A 14,691-nucleotide genomic window follows, 5' to 3' on the forward strand; every position below is an offset into this window, starting at 1 on the left:
TCCTGGCGTGCTCGCCAAAAATTCGTATATGTGGCGTACCGGAATTGGTATCACCACTCAGGTTCTTTCTGCCAGCTTCTTGGACACTGGAGTTGCAATAGATGTCAATCACAAAATAATCTTCTTGCGGTTCCAATTACAGCAGAGTAACTAAGTTAACTAACTAGATTAATTATACACCTGTAAGAACTTAATACAACCAAATACTCCAATCAGAAATACAATAAACAAATAAAAACATGAAAAACACAGTACAAATACCGTAGGATACATACGTAACACAAGATACGGAATTGGTCTATGACGTCACAGTCATGAACTATATACTTATAATGGGATATGAGAAACCGGGTAAAACATACCTAGATATACATAAGAATAACTAGTATGACACTAAAGATACAACACAAATCCTATCTTACCGACAAACACGTAATATACATGGAAATACGCATAGAAATCACACAGGAAATAAACTGCGAAAATAGACTAGTTACGGAAGTGTTAAATACAAGCTAACTAGTGAACAGAGCTATGCCAAATTGGAGAAATAGTAAACCTGTACTACTAATATCATTTTACAACAATAATTACACAAATTAACGGCAATAAAACGCTATAACAATAACCTAATACACAGAGAAATATCTACACTGCCGGCAGTCTGACAAACCAGCTACAAGAGAAAGTTACACAGTTGTTCACTAGTGACTCAAGTGGTAAGAATAAATATGGGCGAACAGAATAAAACAGAGTTATAGACGTGGTCGTCTCAACTGCTAGTAATTGGTGACATGAAAGTAATGTGGTACCACAATATATACAACATATATACAATGTGCAGTATTTTTTCTGAATGAACTAAACTTAACCCGAATCTTACACAAATTTGAGCCACAATTGACACTTCCGATGAAAAATTAAATGAGGTATTATTAAAAACGCGCGAGAGACAAAATCGAAAGCTCTTGTGCGATCATTGGTCGAGGAAAATTACAGGAATAAATTTGCAACCCAAATTTATTTGAGTCAGCTCCAGATGCAGTATACTACCACATAGGCTATAGCTGTTAGTTCAGATCTTGTAGATTGTTTATTCACATGATTATGAGGTTAGCGGCTCTACAATGTATGCCTTAAAATCGCTCCATGATACAGTGGCGGAACAGTAGCATCTTAACAATATGTTCAGATAAACGAAACAGCGATAGTATTAGAAATTCAAGAAGTATTTAATTTCAGAGCTGTTGTTATTGCGAATATTAGCAGTAGCAACCTGAAGCCAGGTGGGCATTGACATTGAGAGCAATTTTAGTGTTTTTAACATGTAATGGCAGAAAATATTAGCAGCAGCAACAATAATAGACAGTGTAGCAGCACGATGGAATATTTGAGAAAATTCTTGACAGAGAAGTTGGAGGGAATGGCGGAGGAGAGGAAGATGAGAAGGAAGGAGCATGATATAAAAATGGAATATTACCTGAAAAAATAGCCAAGTTGAAATGAAGAAATTTTTTGTTTTATTTGTTCTTATTGCAGAATGGCGAAATATATATTTTAAATAATTTGCTTCTTTCTAGGTTTTATGAGTTTGATTGAATCCCACGATGAAATTTGTGTTTCGGCTTCTCGTTATTTAAAATAACTGCAAAACATAAATTATCAATAATGTAGAAGAGATTTCTTGCTATGAACTGAAAAAGTTTGCGTTATTGACAAGATCTTAATTTGAGGGGGGGGGGCTTATACAAAAATTCTTCTCAGAATTCCGGCTAGGCCTTATTTCCCGTGAAACACGGTACATATGGGGCCAATTCGTGAAATCGAATTGAATTATATTTTGAAATGTGGGGAAGAAATCGGTTTGTAGAATAATTTTAGTCATGAAAATTTGAAGAGAAAAACGCGATTAAAATAGAAAAGACTGACAGCCCCGGCCCATCGTTGCATTTTCATTTGACCAGAGTTGTCATGCAAGATCATACGTGAACAAATAGTGCTCCCAAGGGTTTTAAATTTTCAAATACCTATTTTACTACCAATATATATCGTTACTTCTCTGCAGACCCGTAGTAAGAGTGTTGTACCGTGTCTGTGCGCTTGGGTATAGTACCTGAGCTTGGTAACCAGTGTTATGATTTAATTAGGATATGGTAGCGTTATGACAGCCCTTAGTGCTATATATATTTGCTGCAAGCAGTGCTCTTTTTATACCGTTAGTCATAGGACAGTCCGACGGCCGGACGTTTGAAATAATCGAGTGAATGGAACCTTATGAATTATCTGGAAATAATATGTCCGATGAAACTATCCTGACGTGATTTATTATTATTGTTTACCGTAATGTATATAAATTATGTCTTTATGTAATATTACTTTATTTATTTAAAGAATAATCAACTTGTGGAACCATAAAAAAAAATTATTGATGAATCACGGTGCCCGAATATCTTCATCTTTGCGATTCTCAGGTATTGCAGGATGCAAAGAATAATCAACATTGTGGAACCATAAAAAAAAATTATTGATGAATTACGGTACCCGTATATCTTCATCTTTGCGATTCTCAGGTATTGCAGGATGCAGCGTGTATCGCGATCTACTTTCTTCAATTACTACGAGATCTGATAGAGCCTGTTATATTTGGCCTTTTAGTACCGGTACGATCTGACAGTAGTGACAAAAGCCGACAGACGAGTCTAACTACCTTGTTCACACATTACCTTTCTACTGAATTCAAGTCTGTGATATGTGAATTATTCCCATTATATATAGTTTTGCAGTCATTACGATTACTATACTTGGTATAATGGCTGAAAAGAGACCTTGGGGAAACTTCGTGAAAGCAATGAAGGATAAGAGAATGAAAAAGATAAAAGGAATGGACCAAGTACCAGAAGGGCTAACTGTTCAGAGTTTGTCTGAGTCGGTCAGCGGAAAGGCACAGAAGTATATAAAAATAGGGGCGAGCGAATTCGTTGCATTCATTGGAGACGTTTTCGATATCAAGGCAATGAATAAATCCCGTGAGCAACATTTTCCATTCCCACAAGGCAGCTGTGATGTTTTTGTTGGTGAACGGGGTCCATCATGCTCTTACCTATCTCAGCTCAATTCAGAAAAAAAATAATTCATATTCGATTTATATCTCCACTTAACAAAGGTAGTGGGTAGTGATTCCAAAGTAGATGACAACTCGGTACCGGTACATCTAAAAGTCTAGTAAAAGTAGTTAGCAGCGAGATCAAGCCCGAGTGTTGCCCAAATGCTCAAACTTGGCACAATTGTTAAAATAGCTCACACATGTGGAAATACATACTTTCGATATAAGTCAAGTGTCATGGTAACAACCAAAAGATATAAATTTAAGCATGGAAACTACTGTGTTTGGCGAAGGTGGTTTTCGGCAGGTATGTAAAGCACATATGGGCAGTCGAGTTATGGTACTGAGATCCCGCAAAGATCTTTGACGAACCCAAACATACCTATATCATTATATCTGCGGCGTAACGGATGTGAACGATTTTTCGATAGGGTAACTTACAATCCATTACAGCGCACGATAAGATTATGGATTGTATCTGTGTCATCGCTGAAAACAGATGAATTACATATTGTTACGTAAAATTTGAGCAGCATCGCAGGCACCCTCTATCTACCTTCGGAAATTAAATGCGCCTTACAACAGGATTACACTGCTTCCAGCTTGAAGGAAATAAGTCATGGCGACAAAGAAGAAGAAAGTAAATGACGGAAACGGAATTTTCAACATTACGTGGAACAATGAATTTGCTTTTGTGCAGAGATAAAAGATAAACCCATGTGTCCTATTTGTCAAAGAACAGTTGTCGTGTCGAAGCGAGCTAATTCACGACACCACGAACAGCTTCGCCTAGACTTCAAAATTGCATATCCCATTTGGTTGTGATCTTATGAAAAACAAAATCCGAACGTTGCTAACTAGATTTCATGCCCAGCAGTCCATGTTTTGCGGCACAGTAATGAGTGCCGACAATGTTACTGAGGCGTCTTTTAAAATTGCTAGGAATATCGCCAAATGCAGAGGTTGAGTTTCTCAAGAAAACTTTTGCAGACTGTGCGAAATCGCGGAATTTACCAACAATGACCAAATTATCAGGCAAATCTCAAAACTGCAGTTGTCTGATTCAACGGTGACCAGAAGAATAGAAGCAAAGTCAGGCGATACTTCATCACAGTTGCTGGAACACGTTGAAAAGTCTGAGTACTTTAACCTAGCACAGTTAATTATCTGGGTGCGTTTTCTCAAAGTGGATACGTTTGCTGAGGAAATACTGGCCTTGCTTCAACTGAATGGGCAAACACGGCGAGAGAACGTTTGTTCTGCAATGACGAACTTATCTAGGTGACCAGGTAAAAACATCAACTTGAAAAAACTGGTTTCTGTTACTACTGATGGGGCTCCGTCCACGGTGGGAAAGGGTTATTTGGTGAAAATGAAATGCCATACTTCTCATATCACTGCATTTTGCATCAAGAGCAATGCAGGAAACTGTGAGGTGGAGAACTCAAAGTGATAATAGACTCAAACATTTACTGACAGAGATTTGGAAAATTACCTGCGAGCAGCTACAACTGATCAACAGCCAGATTTTGAAGTTTTGTGAACAGAATGCAGACTCAGAATTCTCATTAGTGAAGAAATAATTGTTGTGGAATATAAATATATTTTTCCTGTGTTGTCAAATTCAGTCATAGCTCTCGCTAGGGGAAAAGTTGCAACTGCAAACTTACCAATACCATTAATTAACTATGTTTTAGGGTGGAGATCAAAAAGGTAGTTTAACCTCGAATCGGAGTTTAACTTTGAATCGGCGGTTTAAGTCCGGATCAAAAAGGTGGTTTAACTTTCTGTGACGTAAATCTCGACTTAAAATCGGCGCTTATTTAAACCTGGTCTGGAGGTGGTTTAACTCGGTTTGTCGAGTGCTTTTGGATTGCGGCGCTTGTCGTGTTGGATGGCTTACCTTACCGTACAATCTATATTGTATTCAGTGGCGACAGAATGTGTAGCAGGGAACTCTGTGCAAGCGTCACGACGAAAAAATAATTGTATATTGGTACTACGAGGCTGCGATATGCAGCATTTGCGGTGGTACCGGTACCGTAACTGCTGTAAACTGCGGCTGTACTGGTACCGGTACCGTACAGTCGGTACGTACTACTGTACTATAGCCGAACAAAATTTTTTACAACGTGGAATTGGGCTATACTACTATAACAAAACCAGTAAGGTAGGTAAATAGACGACGTTCGGTACGGTACCGTTCTTGGCGTATCAATATATTTTTGTATTTGTATAAGTAGCCTATTGTGTTTCTTTATTTTTGTAGCAGTTTTTTTGAAGATTCATTTTGGCTTAGGTTGTACAGTTGTACCAGTACCGGTATAGTTTATCAAAATACAGAAAATAATATTCTTATTCCTGTATTCATTACAGTGTCTAATAATCGATAATTTATCCATAAAGCAGTAAAGTAATGGCTAGGTCAGCGAATTTTGTCAATAGCGAAAAGCAGCTCCTTGTCCAGATAATTAGCGAACATCCCCAAGTGGAGTCAAAAAGAACGGACAAGGTGTCAGTTGTGCAAAAGAATTTGGCTTGGAAGCAAATCGAAGCCAAATTCAATGCAACTGGCACCTTGTGTCGCCGAACTGAAAAAAATCTGAAGGATGCGTGGAAAAACATCAAAAACAAAGCAAAGCAAGACAATGCCCAACGCAAACGCCATTTGAGGCAGACAGGAGGTGGGCCTGGTGTACCCACCGATGAACTCAGCGAGAAAGTTGAGGGTATGTTATTTGCTGTAGGTGTGTTCCAAATATGGCGTACGCAAAGTGATGCAACATATGAAGTGTGTTATTATGAATACATATTATGGAATTCACATATATACTGATTATTTAGGATATGTAAATAATCGTAGTAATTGTCTCTATTTGGTATTGAAATGTTAATTTTCACCTTTTTTTTTCAGCTCTCATTCCTAGACAAATAAATTGCCTTGCGAACAACTTCGATGATGACAATCAAATTGAAAGCTCGCTCGAAGAACAAACATGTATGTTATTAACAGCATTTACTGCTTGTAATTGGTGGCATTAAAGTGATGTGGCACCACAATATAGTGGTTTTTCATGCTTCTTCTAACCCAGAAATACCAGTTTTGCTTTCTTCTCCTGTATTCATGAAATGTATTTCGCGTACGTGTGAAAATTTAACGACTTATTACAGAGGATTCGGTATTTATAGCTTTCACATAAATTTAATAATACTGGTATTCATGGTACTGGTACTGGTTCATGGTATTCATAATTTTATCAACCAGCCTTTTACAATATTAATGAGCGGTGACCGTACATTTGCACCCGTAAATCCACAAGTTCAATCTATATGCGGGTGCTATAACCCATGGGTTAGGGTTAGTATGAGTTCAAATATCCGTAAAAGAAACTAATTTCCATAAGTGCAATAGTATGCAGCTGAATTGTCGTGGGTTCAAATTACGGGTGTAAATGTCTGTGGGTGCAAATGTAATGGAATCTTAATGAGCAGATATAAAATCATTTTGTAATAATACATGCAATACACATATATTCATCGCCTAAAACTAATTCTTCATTTGTTTCATCACTATCTGCAGTTTAACTGATGACATGGTGTGATCAGAATTCCCATTTTTTTCAGACACACTTGTTTCAGTAGCTGAGGAATCTTCATCTTTCTCAGATGGTAAGTTCAATTAAAAAAGATTACTCAGACACTCCATATCAGACAAAGCTGGATTTGACAAAGTGTAATGAACTATGATGGCAAACCTTTTTTATGAATGGGTTAAAATTTTTATTATGAAACGAAGACTTGTGGGTCATTCAATCAATATCTGCATGAATGAGAAAATTGCTCTTGCTACTTATAACTTAAAGCTTTACTCATGAAGCACTCATATCATGTCTCATTGCAGAAGCGATTTTTGGTACTGAATTTTGACGGTTGACTAACAGTTTGAGGTCTAGTACATTGAAATGTATTTAATTCGATTTCTGTTTTTCAGGTAACGAATCAGCAGTTTTGCAGACATTGAGTACAGGTAATCTAGTGATAATTGCTATCCAGATTCAAAACATATTCCCACAACAGGCTATCGCTGTTTGTTCAGATCTTGTCTATAGTTTATTCACATGTTTAGGAGGTTCACGGCTTTGCAATGTATGTTTCAAAATCACCCCATGATTAAGTAGCGCAGCAGTAGCAACTTTACAATGTACTCAGATAAACAGAACAGCGGTAGTATTTAAAATTTAAGCAGTATTTAATTTGAGCTTTTGTTATTGTGAATATTAGTACAGACCTAAAGGCAGGTAGGCATTAAAATTGAAAGCAGTTTTTTAGTTTTTATATCACGTAATGGCAGCAAATATTAGTTGTAGCAACATAACATTATATCTAGATAGACAGTGTAGCAGCACAATGGATGATTTGAGAAGAAGGGTGTTGACAGAGAAGTTGGAGGCAATGGCGGAGGAGAGGAAAATGAGAAGGGAAGAGCATGATATAAAAATGGAGTATTACCGTAAAAAATAGCTAAGTTAGAATGAAGGATTTTATTGTTTTATTTGTTTTTGTTGCAAAATGGTTAATTAAAACAAGATTGATACAAGATTGTTAATTATTTTGGTGGATGTACTGAGATATATGTTTTCCCATACTTCGCGTCCTAGTTTTTATGAATTTGGATCCCACAGTGTTTCGGCTTCTCGTCATAATCTAAAACTGTCATCAATATTAAAGTAGGACCGTTGCAGGACCCCAATAGATGTCGCGTTTCTTGCGACATAGGTATTACTGATTAGATACAACTGGCCTCCAAATATTGATGTGTTTAAAAGGTTTGCTTTTTGACATGCTATAGTGACATAATCTGATTTTGAAGTGCTTTGGCTGCGCAATTACATATGGGGCTAAATTGTGAAATCGACTTGAACTATACCTCGGAAATTACGAAAGAAATCATAAATGTAGAAAAAAAGCTGGTAACAGAACAAACTTGACAAAATATTTAATAAACATGAACTGAGAACGTGCAAACTGGTGGATAACTAAAAACAACACCATGTACACAATGAAAAATAGGGTATCTTAAAAATAAGTATAAACTTTCAATTTTGATTTGCTTTTCAGGTACTCCTCATAGAGCGTTGATTCCTTCACGAAACATAGTATGGATAAGTAGAAAAATACAGGTATTGTTTGCATTTTTATTAACCCACGGAATTACAACAAGGAGACTAACCCAAGAAATGAGGTTCAAAATTGCTGTTTTGCAAGAAGCATATAAATTAGTAATTCGTAGTCGGCGCCTCTTCAACAGATAATTTGGAATTATTGATCTCCTTCAACACAAATATTTTATGCGATTTGTTGTAAATTTATGAAAACTGGATTTGTAGTTGATGCACAAAGATCAGGAAGACCAAGGAGTGGACGCTCCGAGGAAAACATTCTGAGCCGAATTTATTTCTAAATTCTTCGCTGAAGAGGTGCTGAGTTTGCCTAACTGATTTATATGCCAAACAGCAGGTTTGCACCTCAATCCTTCGGTTAATCTACCGTATTTGTCATTCTGTGTGTTGATAAATATGCAAACAATACCTAAATTTACTACTTATCCATAACTATGTTTACTGATGAAATGAACGCTCTATGAGGAGTACCTAAAAAGAAAATCGAAATAAAAAATGTATACTTACTTTTGAAACACCTTTTATGTTACCTATTATAAGCTAAGCTAGCTACAGATCAAAAGTATTGGTCAATAATGTTTGCACGTGCAAGATGACCTGCTTGGGAAGACTGTATTTGTTGACCTGGTTCTGTGTCATCGCTTGTAGCTATGGCAAGATCGTGTTCTAATGGCTGATTTGTTTTCATGGCAAAATTATGCAAGCAAGCAACTGCCACTATAATGGTTAGGGTGTTGTCCAGCCTTGTCCTCATTTTACTCTGCAAGACTCTAAATCTTTGTTTCAGAATACCGAAACACTGCTCAATCCTAGCTCTGGTGTGGATGTGCGCCTTGTTGTAGCGATTTTCTTTGCCACTTGTAGGGTTTAGGAGAGGGGTAAACAAATATGGTTTACAAGGGTAGCCATTATCCCCCAACAAATATCCATCAACTTCATTTCTCTCTAATTTATCGTGGATGATGCTGTTGGCAAAAATCCTAGAGTCATGAGTGGATCCAGGCCATCTTGCCACAATATTAGTAATCACTCGGTTGGCATCGCAAATCGCCTGTACATTTATGGAAAAATACCCTTTTCTGTTACGAAACACCTCTGCATCTCCACCCCCTGGCGACTGAATTGACACGTGCGTGCAGTCAATCGCCCCAATGACAGATGGAAAGCCAGCCACATTGAAAAAATTTTGCTTAACTTTGGAAAGATCTTGACCCAAAAAATCAATAAATTTACGTTTCTGCTTGGCAAAACAAGTCGCAACTCTATGGATAGATCTCCGAGCAGTATGTCGACTCATTCCCATCAGGTCGCCATCTGTCATCTGAAAATGACCACAAGCGAAAAAACGCAGTGCGGTGAGAAGTTGAAGAATTGGTGGGAGGGAATGCTTGCGGACAACCATTCCAGTATCATTTTTTATAATATCGAGTAAAATAAGCACGCTGTCTTTCGAAAACCTGTACCGTTGTGTAAACTCATTCTCGTTAAGTAATTGGAATGGGTCTTGTACGTCTCTCAAATATGACCTTGAAATCACTTGTCTCTCCTCGCCTAATTGCTCACTGTCTATCATTTCCAAAATATCAATTACGTCCATTTTGTACAATTATAATTTTATTTTGCTCTTACGTCTACAACACAGAACATGAATAAAAATAAAAGAAACACCGACATGGACCACGAGAAAAAGGCTTGTGCCTGTTCACCCACACAAGTGAAATAACATTACTAAACTGAATTAGTAAAAATAATGCAATAGAGAAAGTAACATTCATGGGCGATTTTATATCGTTTATATTTAAACGCAGGTTTGCATGTCTTACAGGTTTTAGGATCGCGCCTGCCTGAAGTACAGACCTTCTTTATACCTATTTTAGCGCGATCTGTTCTGTAGCTGAAAAAAACACTCCTTAATCGGCTCTCTTCAGCTGTAGCAAAGCGACTATATAACCTCTTTGGGTCGCAGACGACAGTTCACGAAGCCATCACCATGGAAATACAGGGTCAAAGAGCAACATTCCACGACGTTTCGGTGAAATGCCTCGTGGCGTCGGACTTAAACTAGGATTAGTTAAGTAACCGCTAAACTAGGTTTTTGATCTCCGGTTAACTTTCGAAGTTAAACCGAGTTTAACTAATCCGAGATTAGTCTTAATCTAGGTTTAAGTTAAGTGAGGTTTTTGATCTCCACCCTTAGACTGCATACCAATGAACATAAGAAGCATCAGTATCGGTCTAATAAATGAATCAAATAGTGTGAATACATGGCAATATTATTTTGTGGCACGTCGCATCTTTAGTGGTTAAAATGCGGCCCTTTTGAGTACCTGTGGTGTAGAGCAGGGGTTCTCAAACTTTTGATGTTGCGGAGCCCTTGAAAAGGTTGACCATTATTCACGGAGCCCCAAAATAAATGTTAAAATTGTTACTTTCCAATTAATATTCCTGAGTAAGTTAAAAGTACTTTACTTAATTTGAATGCAACACCTTTTTAATAGGGTTAATACAAGTCATAAATGAATCTAAATTTCAAAGATAAATTATATATACTAAAGCTATAAATTTGACACTTGACAAACATATTAATAAATTAGGGGTCGAATCTTTTCCCTTTTGACATTTTTGGAAGACTTAAAAGGCGCTAAAAACGCGCGCGATTGCATTTTGTTACAATCGCCGGTTGTTTTCGTCAGTACGGCGTGTTTTAAACCTTAAACATCTTTACGCCGATGTTTATTCTTCCTAAATCAAAAATTTCCATTGACATATACGTGTATTGTTCCACAATGACAACGATAATTGCTTTTTTGTTCTATAAGTGTTGTTTCAGCAGACTTTTATAGACATTGTGAATCACAAAATTTATTTTTATGTTTACTTTGGTTATTCATCATAGTAACTGCGAAATCGAAACACAGTCAATTGTGCATGCGTTGTACCTTTTAGCCGCATGCAATAAAATAAATTACAATCGTTCATATTTTGCCCAGACCTTGGGTATTTTATGTTATTGGACACGTTTAGTGGCCATAACGATCGTTTCAATATTATGTTGTTGTTGTTGTTCTTTGACACGTTTTTAAAAAATCGCTTTTCTCTTCGAATACTGGAACAATTGCTTTGAAATTTTCAGTGGTTAAAGATTAATTTCTTCGCTAGAAGGCTATTACTTTTATTTATTTCAAAATTTTGCGTGAATTCTATGAAATTTGATATTTCGTCTAAAATTTTGCTGTATTATTTTTTATCCATGGGAACACGGATATTAGTCAGTGTCATGACTGGCTGTACGTTTTGATTCGGCAAAATTCTTGCTACTGGAAATTCAGAACTTTTTTGAGGGTACCGGTAGCGTCAAAGGTACCGGTAAAGACTGATTCGCTCTGGTCTAACGTGTCCATATATTTGTGCGTAGCTCTCTTGTTTTAGAATAGTATTCTTTCATTTTAGTAATCCTAATAGTAATCTCGAATCAAACGTGAGTGACGATGAGCACAATTAGAATTATTACAACAAGACACTTTAAATGCAATTTAAATGAAGAATGTTGCGTAGAAATTTCCAATTCCAATTTTGAACCCCTCCCTCTTAAGAATCCTGGCTGTGCTCCTACTTATAAATAATGTCATTTTTTAATTTCGCCTTTTTGCCATATTTCGAGGCTATATTGTTGTCCAATTTTATCAAAGCTGTTATTGCTTCTTTGAACAGTTACAAAATTAGCCAAGTCAGTATTTTGAAAAGTAACCGAATAGCTCGCGGAGCCCCTGGGTTTCTCTCGCGGAGCCGTGGGGCTCCGTACGGAGCACTTTGAGAACCTATGGTGTAGAGAATCCCATATTGCAGCGCAGGTTTCTGGAACAATTCTGGATATGGTTGTTTTGTGAATCCTGTAAGTCGTAGGAGAACCCGATGGTCTGATACGAGTTCCCGATCACCAAATATCTAATGTTGTATTTAGTGATAAACTAACATGCGTACTTTTATATTTCACTCATACTTTGGGTTAAAAACCATGTGTTAAGAAACTTTACAAAATACCTCGAAGTAACTGCAAGTCGTTCTTAAGGTGGAATCGGGTCACGCATGTTTGTGATTTGTTTAGCAATCCTGCTTTTTATCAAATTCAAAAGACGATCAAATGTAGATGGTGTCATGTGGAAATACTGTTTAAAATAGGCCTCGCTATGTCTCATCGAACACAGCTAGCTGTCTTGCATCATTTTGTACTGGATCTGCAGTTGCAGGAGGTGAGAGTCGATGCTGCTCTGTGCAAACAACAGCTGATAAAAATCAGTGACACCTTCGTAGTAGAACATAATTCGTTCAGCATTGGTGATCGAGTACCAAAACTCGAAAACAAGAAAATTTATTTTAATATTTTATAACGCATTCCAAAACGCTCAATATAGTGATAGAACGTGTACCTGAACAACAATATTTATAATAAAGATAAGCAGCAACTTTTTCAAACCCTCAATTATTTGAGGTCTTTCTTACTAATTGCTGTCACCCTCTGCACAACATTAGCTTTCTTAATCATTTCCTTATTTTGCAAAATTGTGGAAGTGGTAAACTTCGCTATTAGGACTAGAGATCAGACACTCGGAACTGATAATTCAAAAAATTCATGAAAACATGGAGAGTAATGCCGCCCTCGCACAACAGTCAGTTTTCTGCAATTGTAATCCCTTCCCTAATCACTTGTATTTCTTTCGAAATCAATTTATAACAGTAAGTTAGCAAGTATTTCTAACCAACATGATGCACAATCTCATAAATCAAGCAAAGACGAATAAAAAGGGTGGCACAGACGAGCTTTATTACGTAAGAATATAGCCAAATGAATGCTGCGCACTCTCGACGAGAGCACACCCAATTGTTACGTCATAATATATTCCTTTGTAGCCATATGTCATGAAAGGACAAAACGTTTAATTAAATAAATAACGGATTGTTAACGAACGATATTGAATAAACGAACACCTAGTTTCATCAGATAATTCAGGCTTGAAACTTTTTTTATCTGTAAGAGAATAATATCGTACCGAATAAATGGGCTCGCGTGCCAAATGTGGCACGCGTTCCAGGGGTTGCCCACCCCTGACATAGTATGTGTGTCCGCCATCTTGATTCACATACTGAGGGAGTACCGGCTCCTGGCTAACACACAACATTTACAATAATAGGACGGGCAGATAAATCTCAGACTACAGTGCCAAGCTGGATATTCTCACTCACGATTGTCGGCCATTTACATATGTGTATATTAATAGAATTCTCTTGTTGGACACATAGTGGACATAACGATCGTTTCAAAATTTTGTTGTTGGACACGTAGTGGACATAACGATCGTTTCAATATTATGTTGTTGTTCTTGTTCTTTGACACGTTTTTGAAAAGTCGCTTTTCTCTTTGATTACTGGACTAATTGCTTTGAAATTTTCAGTGGTTGAAGATGAAATTTTTCTTCAGAAGGCTATTACTTTTATTTATTTCAAATATTTCTGTTAGCTCTGTAAGATTTGTTTTTGTTTGCTATGACGTCACTAAACGTTCTGCGGTTATCGGACGCCATTTGTCTGTTTGGTTGCTGTATGGCTGCGTATGCGATGGTCTCGACGCAGCAGAAACGATGATCAAGGCTTGAAATCCGTGGTCGTTCGGTCGCAAATACGTCTTTCGAGTGCCGTACTTTGGGGATTTGTATAGCTTTAACCCTTTGTCGTAGAAAGTTAATACGAGGTTTAGCGTGTAGAATAAATGCCGCCAATGCACCCACGGTGAAAAAATTAACGGGTTAGATATATTGGTTTTTGTTTTATAGCGGTTTGAATAAAATTGTCCGCAGACTGGCTACACCACCCTAGGCCTGGTGAGTTGTCCGTGTAGCCGAATTGTCCATCAGCCCCTAAACGGATATGACAGTCACTGTACCAAAAATTGTACCCCGATTCGGCTGGTGTTTAGTTGACGCATGTTATTTAGTAACGTTTTTATGTGAAATGTTTGACTGTGGTTCGGTACCTGATCCGATAATACGGTACATAATTGACTCATATCACGAGATATTTCAACTGATGTTTCAATTGTCACAGGACCTAAAATATCTATGACAGTCCCTGTACCGTCACGGTACCCCGATACAGGTACTGGTAAGTCACCGCCGGTATGTTAGTCGTTGGTCACCGCATATGATTTTTGGGGAATTGTTCTGCGTGTCCATATATTTGAGCATTGCTCTCTTGTTATTGTTATTATTATTTGTCTCCGTCAACACGTTTTGAAGAAATCGCTTTTCTCTTCGAATACTGGACCAATTGCTTTGAAATTTTCAGTGGTAAAAGATAAAAATTTTCTCTAAAAGACTATTACTTTTTTTTCGCTATGACGTCATCAAAATTATG

At 37.2% G+C, this 14,691-nt stretch overlaps 1 protein-coding gene across 4 annotated transcripts; it reads left to right on the top strand.

Annotated features, from left to right (window-relative positions):
• The first annotated feature begins 5,287 nt into the window (after positions 1–5,287).
• Positions 5,288–8,898, top strand: LOC120328197 (fibrinogen silencer-binding protein-like). Of its 4 annotated transcripts, XM_039394626.2 has the most exons (6): positions 5,290–5,832; positions 6,018–6,101; positions 6,728–6,772; positions 7,095–7,130; positions 8,222–8,283; positions 8,491–8,898. In XM_039394626.2, exons 1-6 carry the CDS (start codon positions 5,520–5,522, stop codon positions 8,545–8,547), a joined length of 597 nt encoding a protein of 198 aa, XP_039250560.1. In that variant the 5' UTR covers positions 5,290–5,519; the 3' UTR covers positions 8,548–8,898. The 4 variants fall into 4 exon arrangements, with proteins under 4 accessions (XP_039250558.2, XP_039250557.1, XP_077973180.1 ...); XM_039394624.2 differs by lacking the exons at positions 8,222–8,283; positions 8,491–8,898 and adding an exon at positions 7,491–7,675 and having other exon boundaries at positions 5,288–5,832; XM_039394623.2 differs by having other exon boundaries at positions 5,289–5,832; positions 8,222–8,898.
• Positions 8,899–14,691: the final 5,793 nt, after the last annotated feature.

The sequence above is a fragment of the Styela clava genome, chromosome 10 (assembly GCF_964204865.1).
Source record: "Styela clava chromosome 10, kaStyClav1.hap1.2, whole genome shotgun sequence".
Lineage (NCBI taxonomy): Eukaryota > Metazoa > Chordata > Ascidiacea > Stolidobranchia > Styelidae > Styela > Styela clava.

Excerpts from the sequence above, each read along its gene's own strand:
- LOC120328197 (XM_039394623.2), top strand. The coding sequence starts at position 5,520 with ATGGCTAGGTCAGCGAATTTTGTCAATAGCGAAAAGCAGCTCCTTGTC. Across the intron at positions 5,833-6,017 it reads ACTCAGCGAGAAAGTTGAGG|CTCTCATTCCTAGACAAATA; the intron begins GTATGTTATTTG and ends TTTTTTTTTCAG. Across the intron at positions 6,102-6,727 it reads CTCGCTCGAAGAACAAACAT|ACACACTTGTTTCAGTAGCT; the intron begins GTATGTTATTAA and ends CATTTTTTTCAG.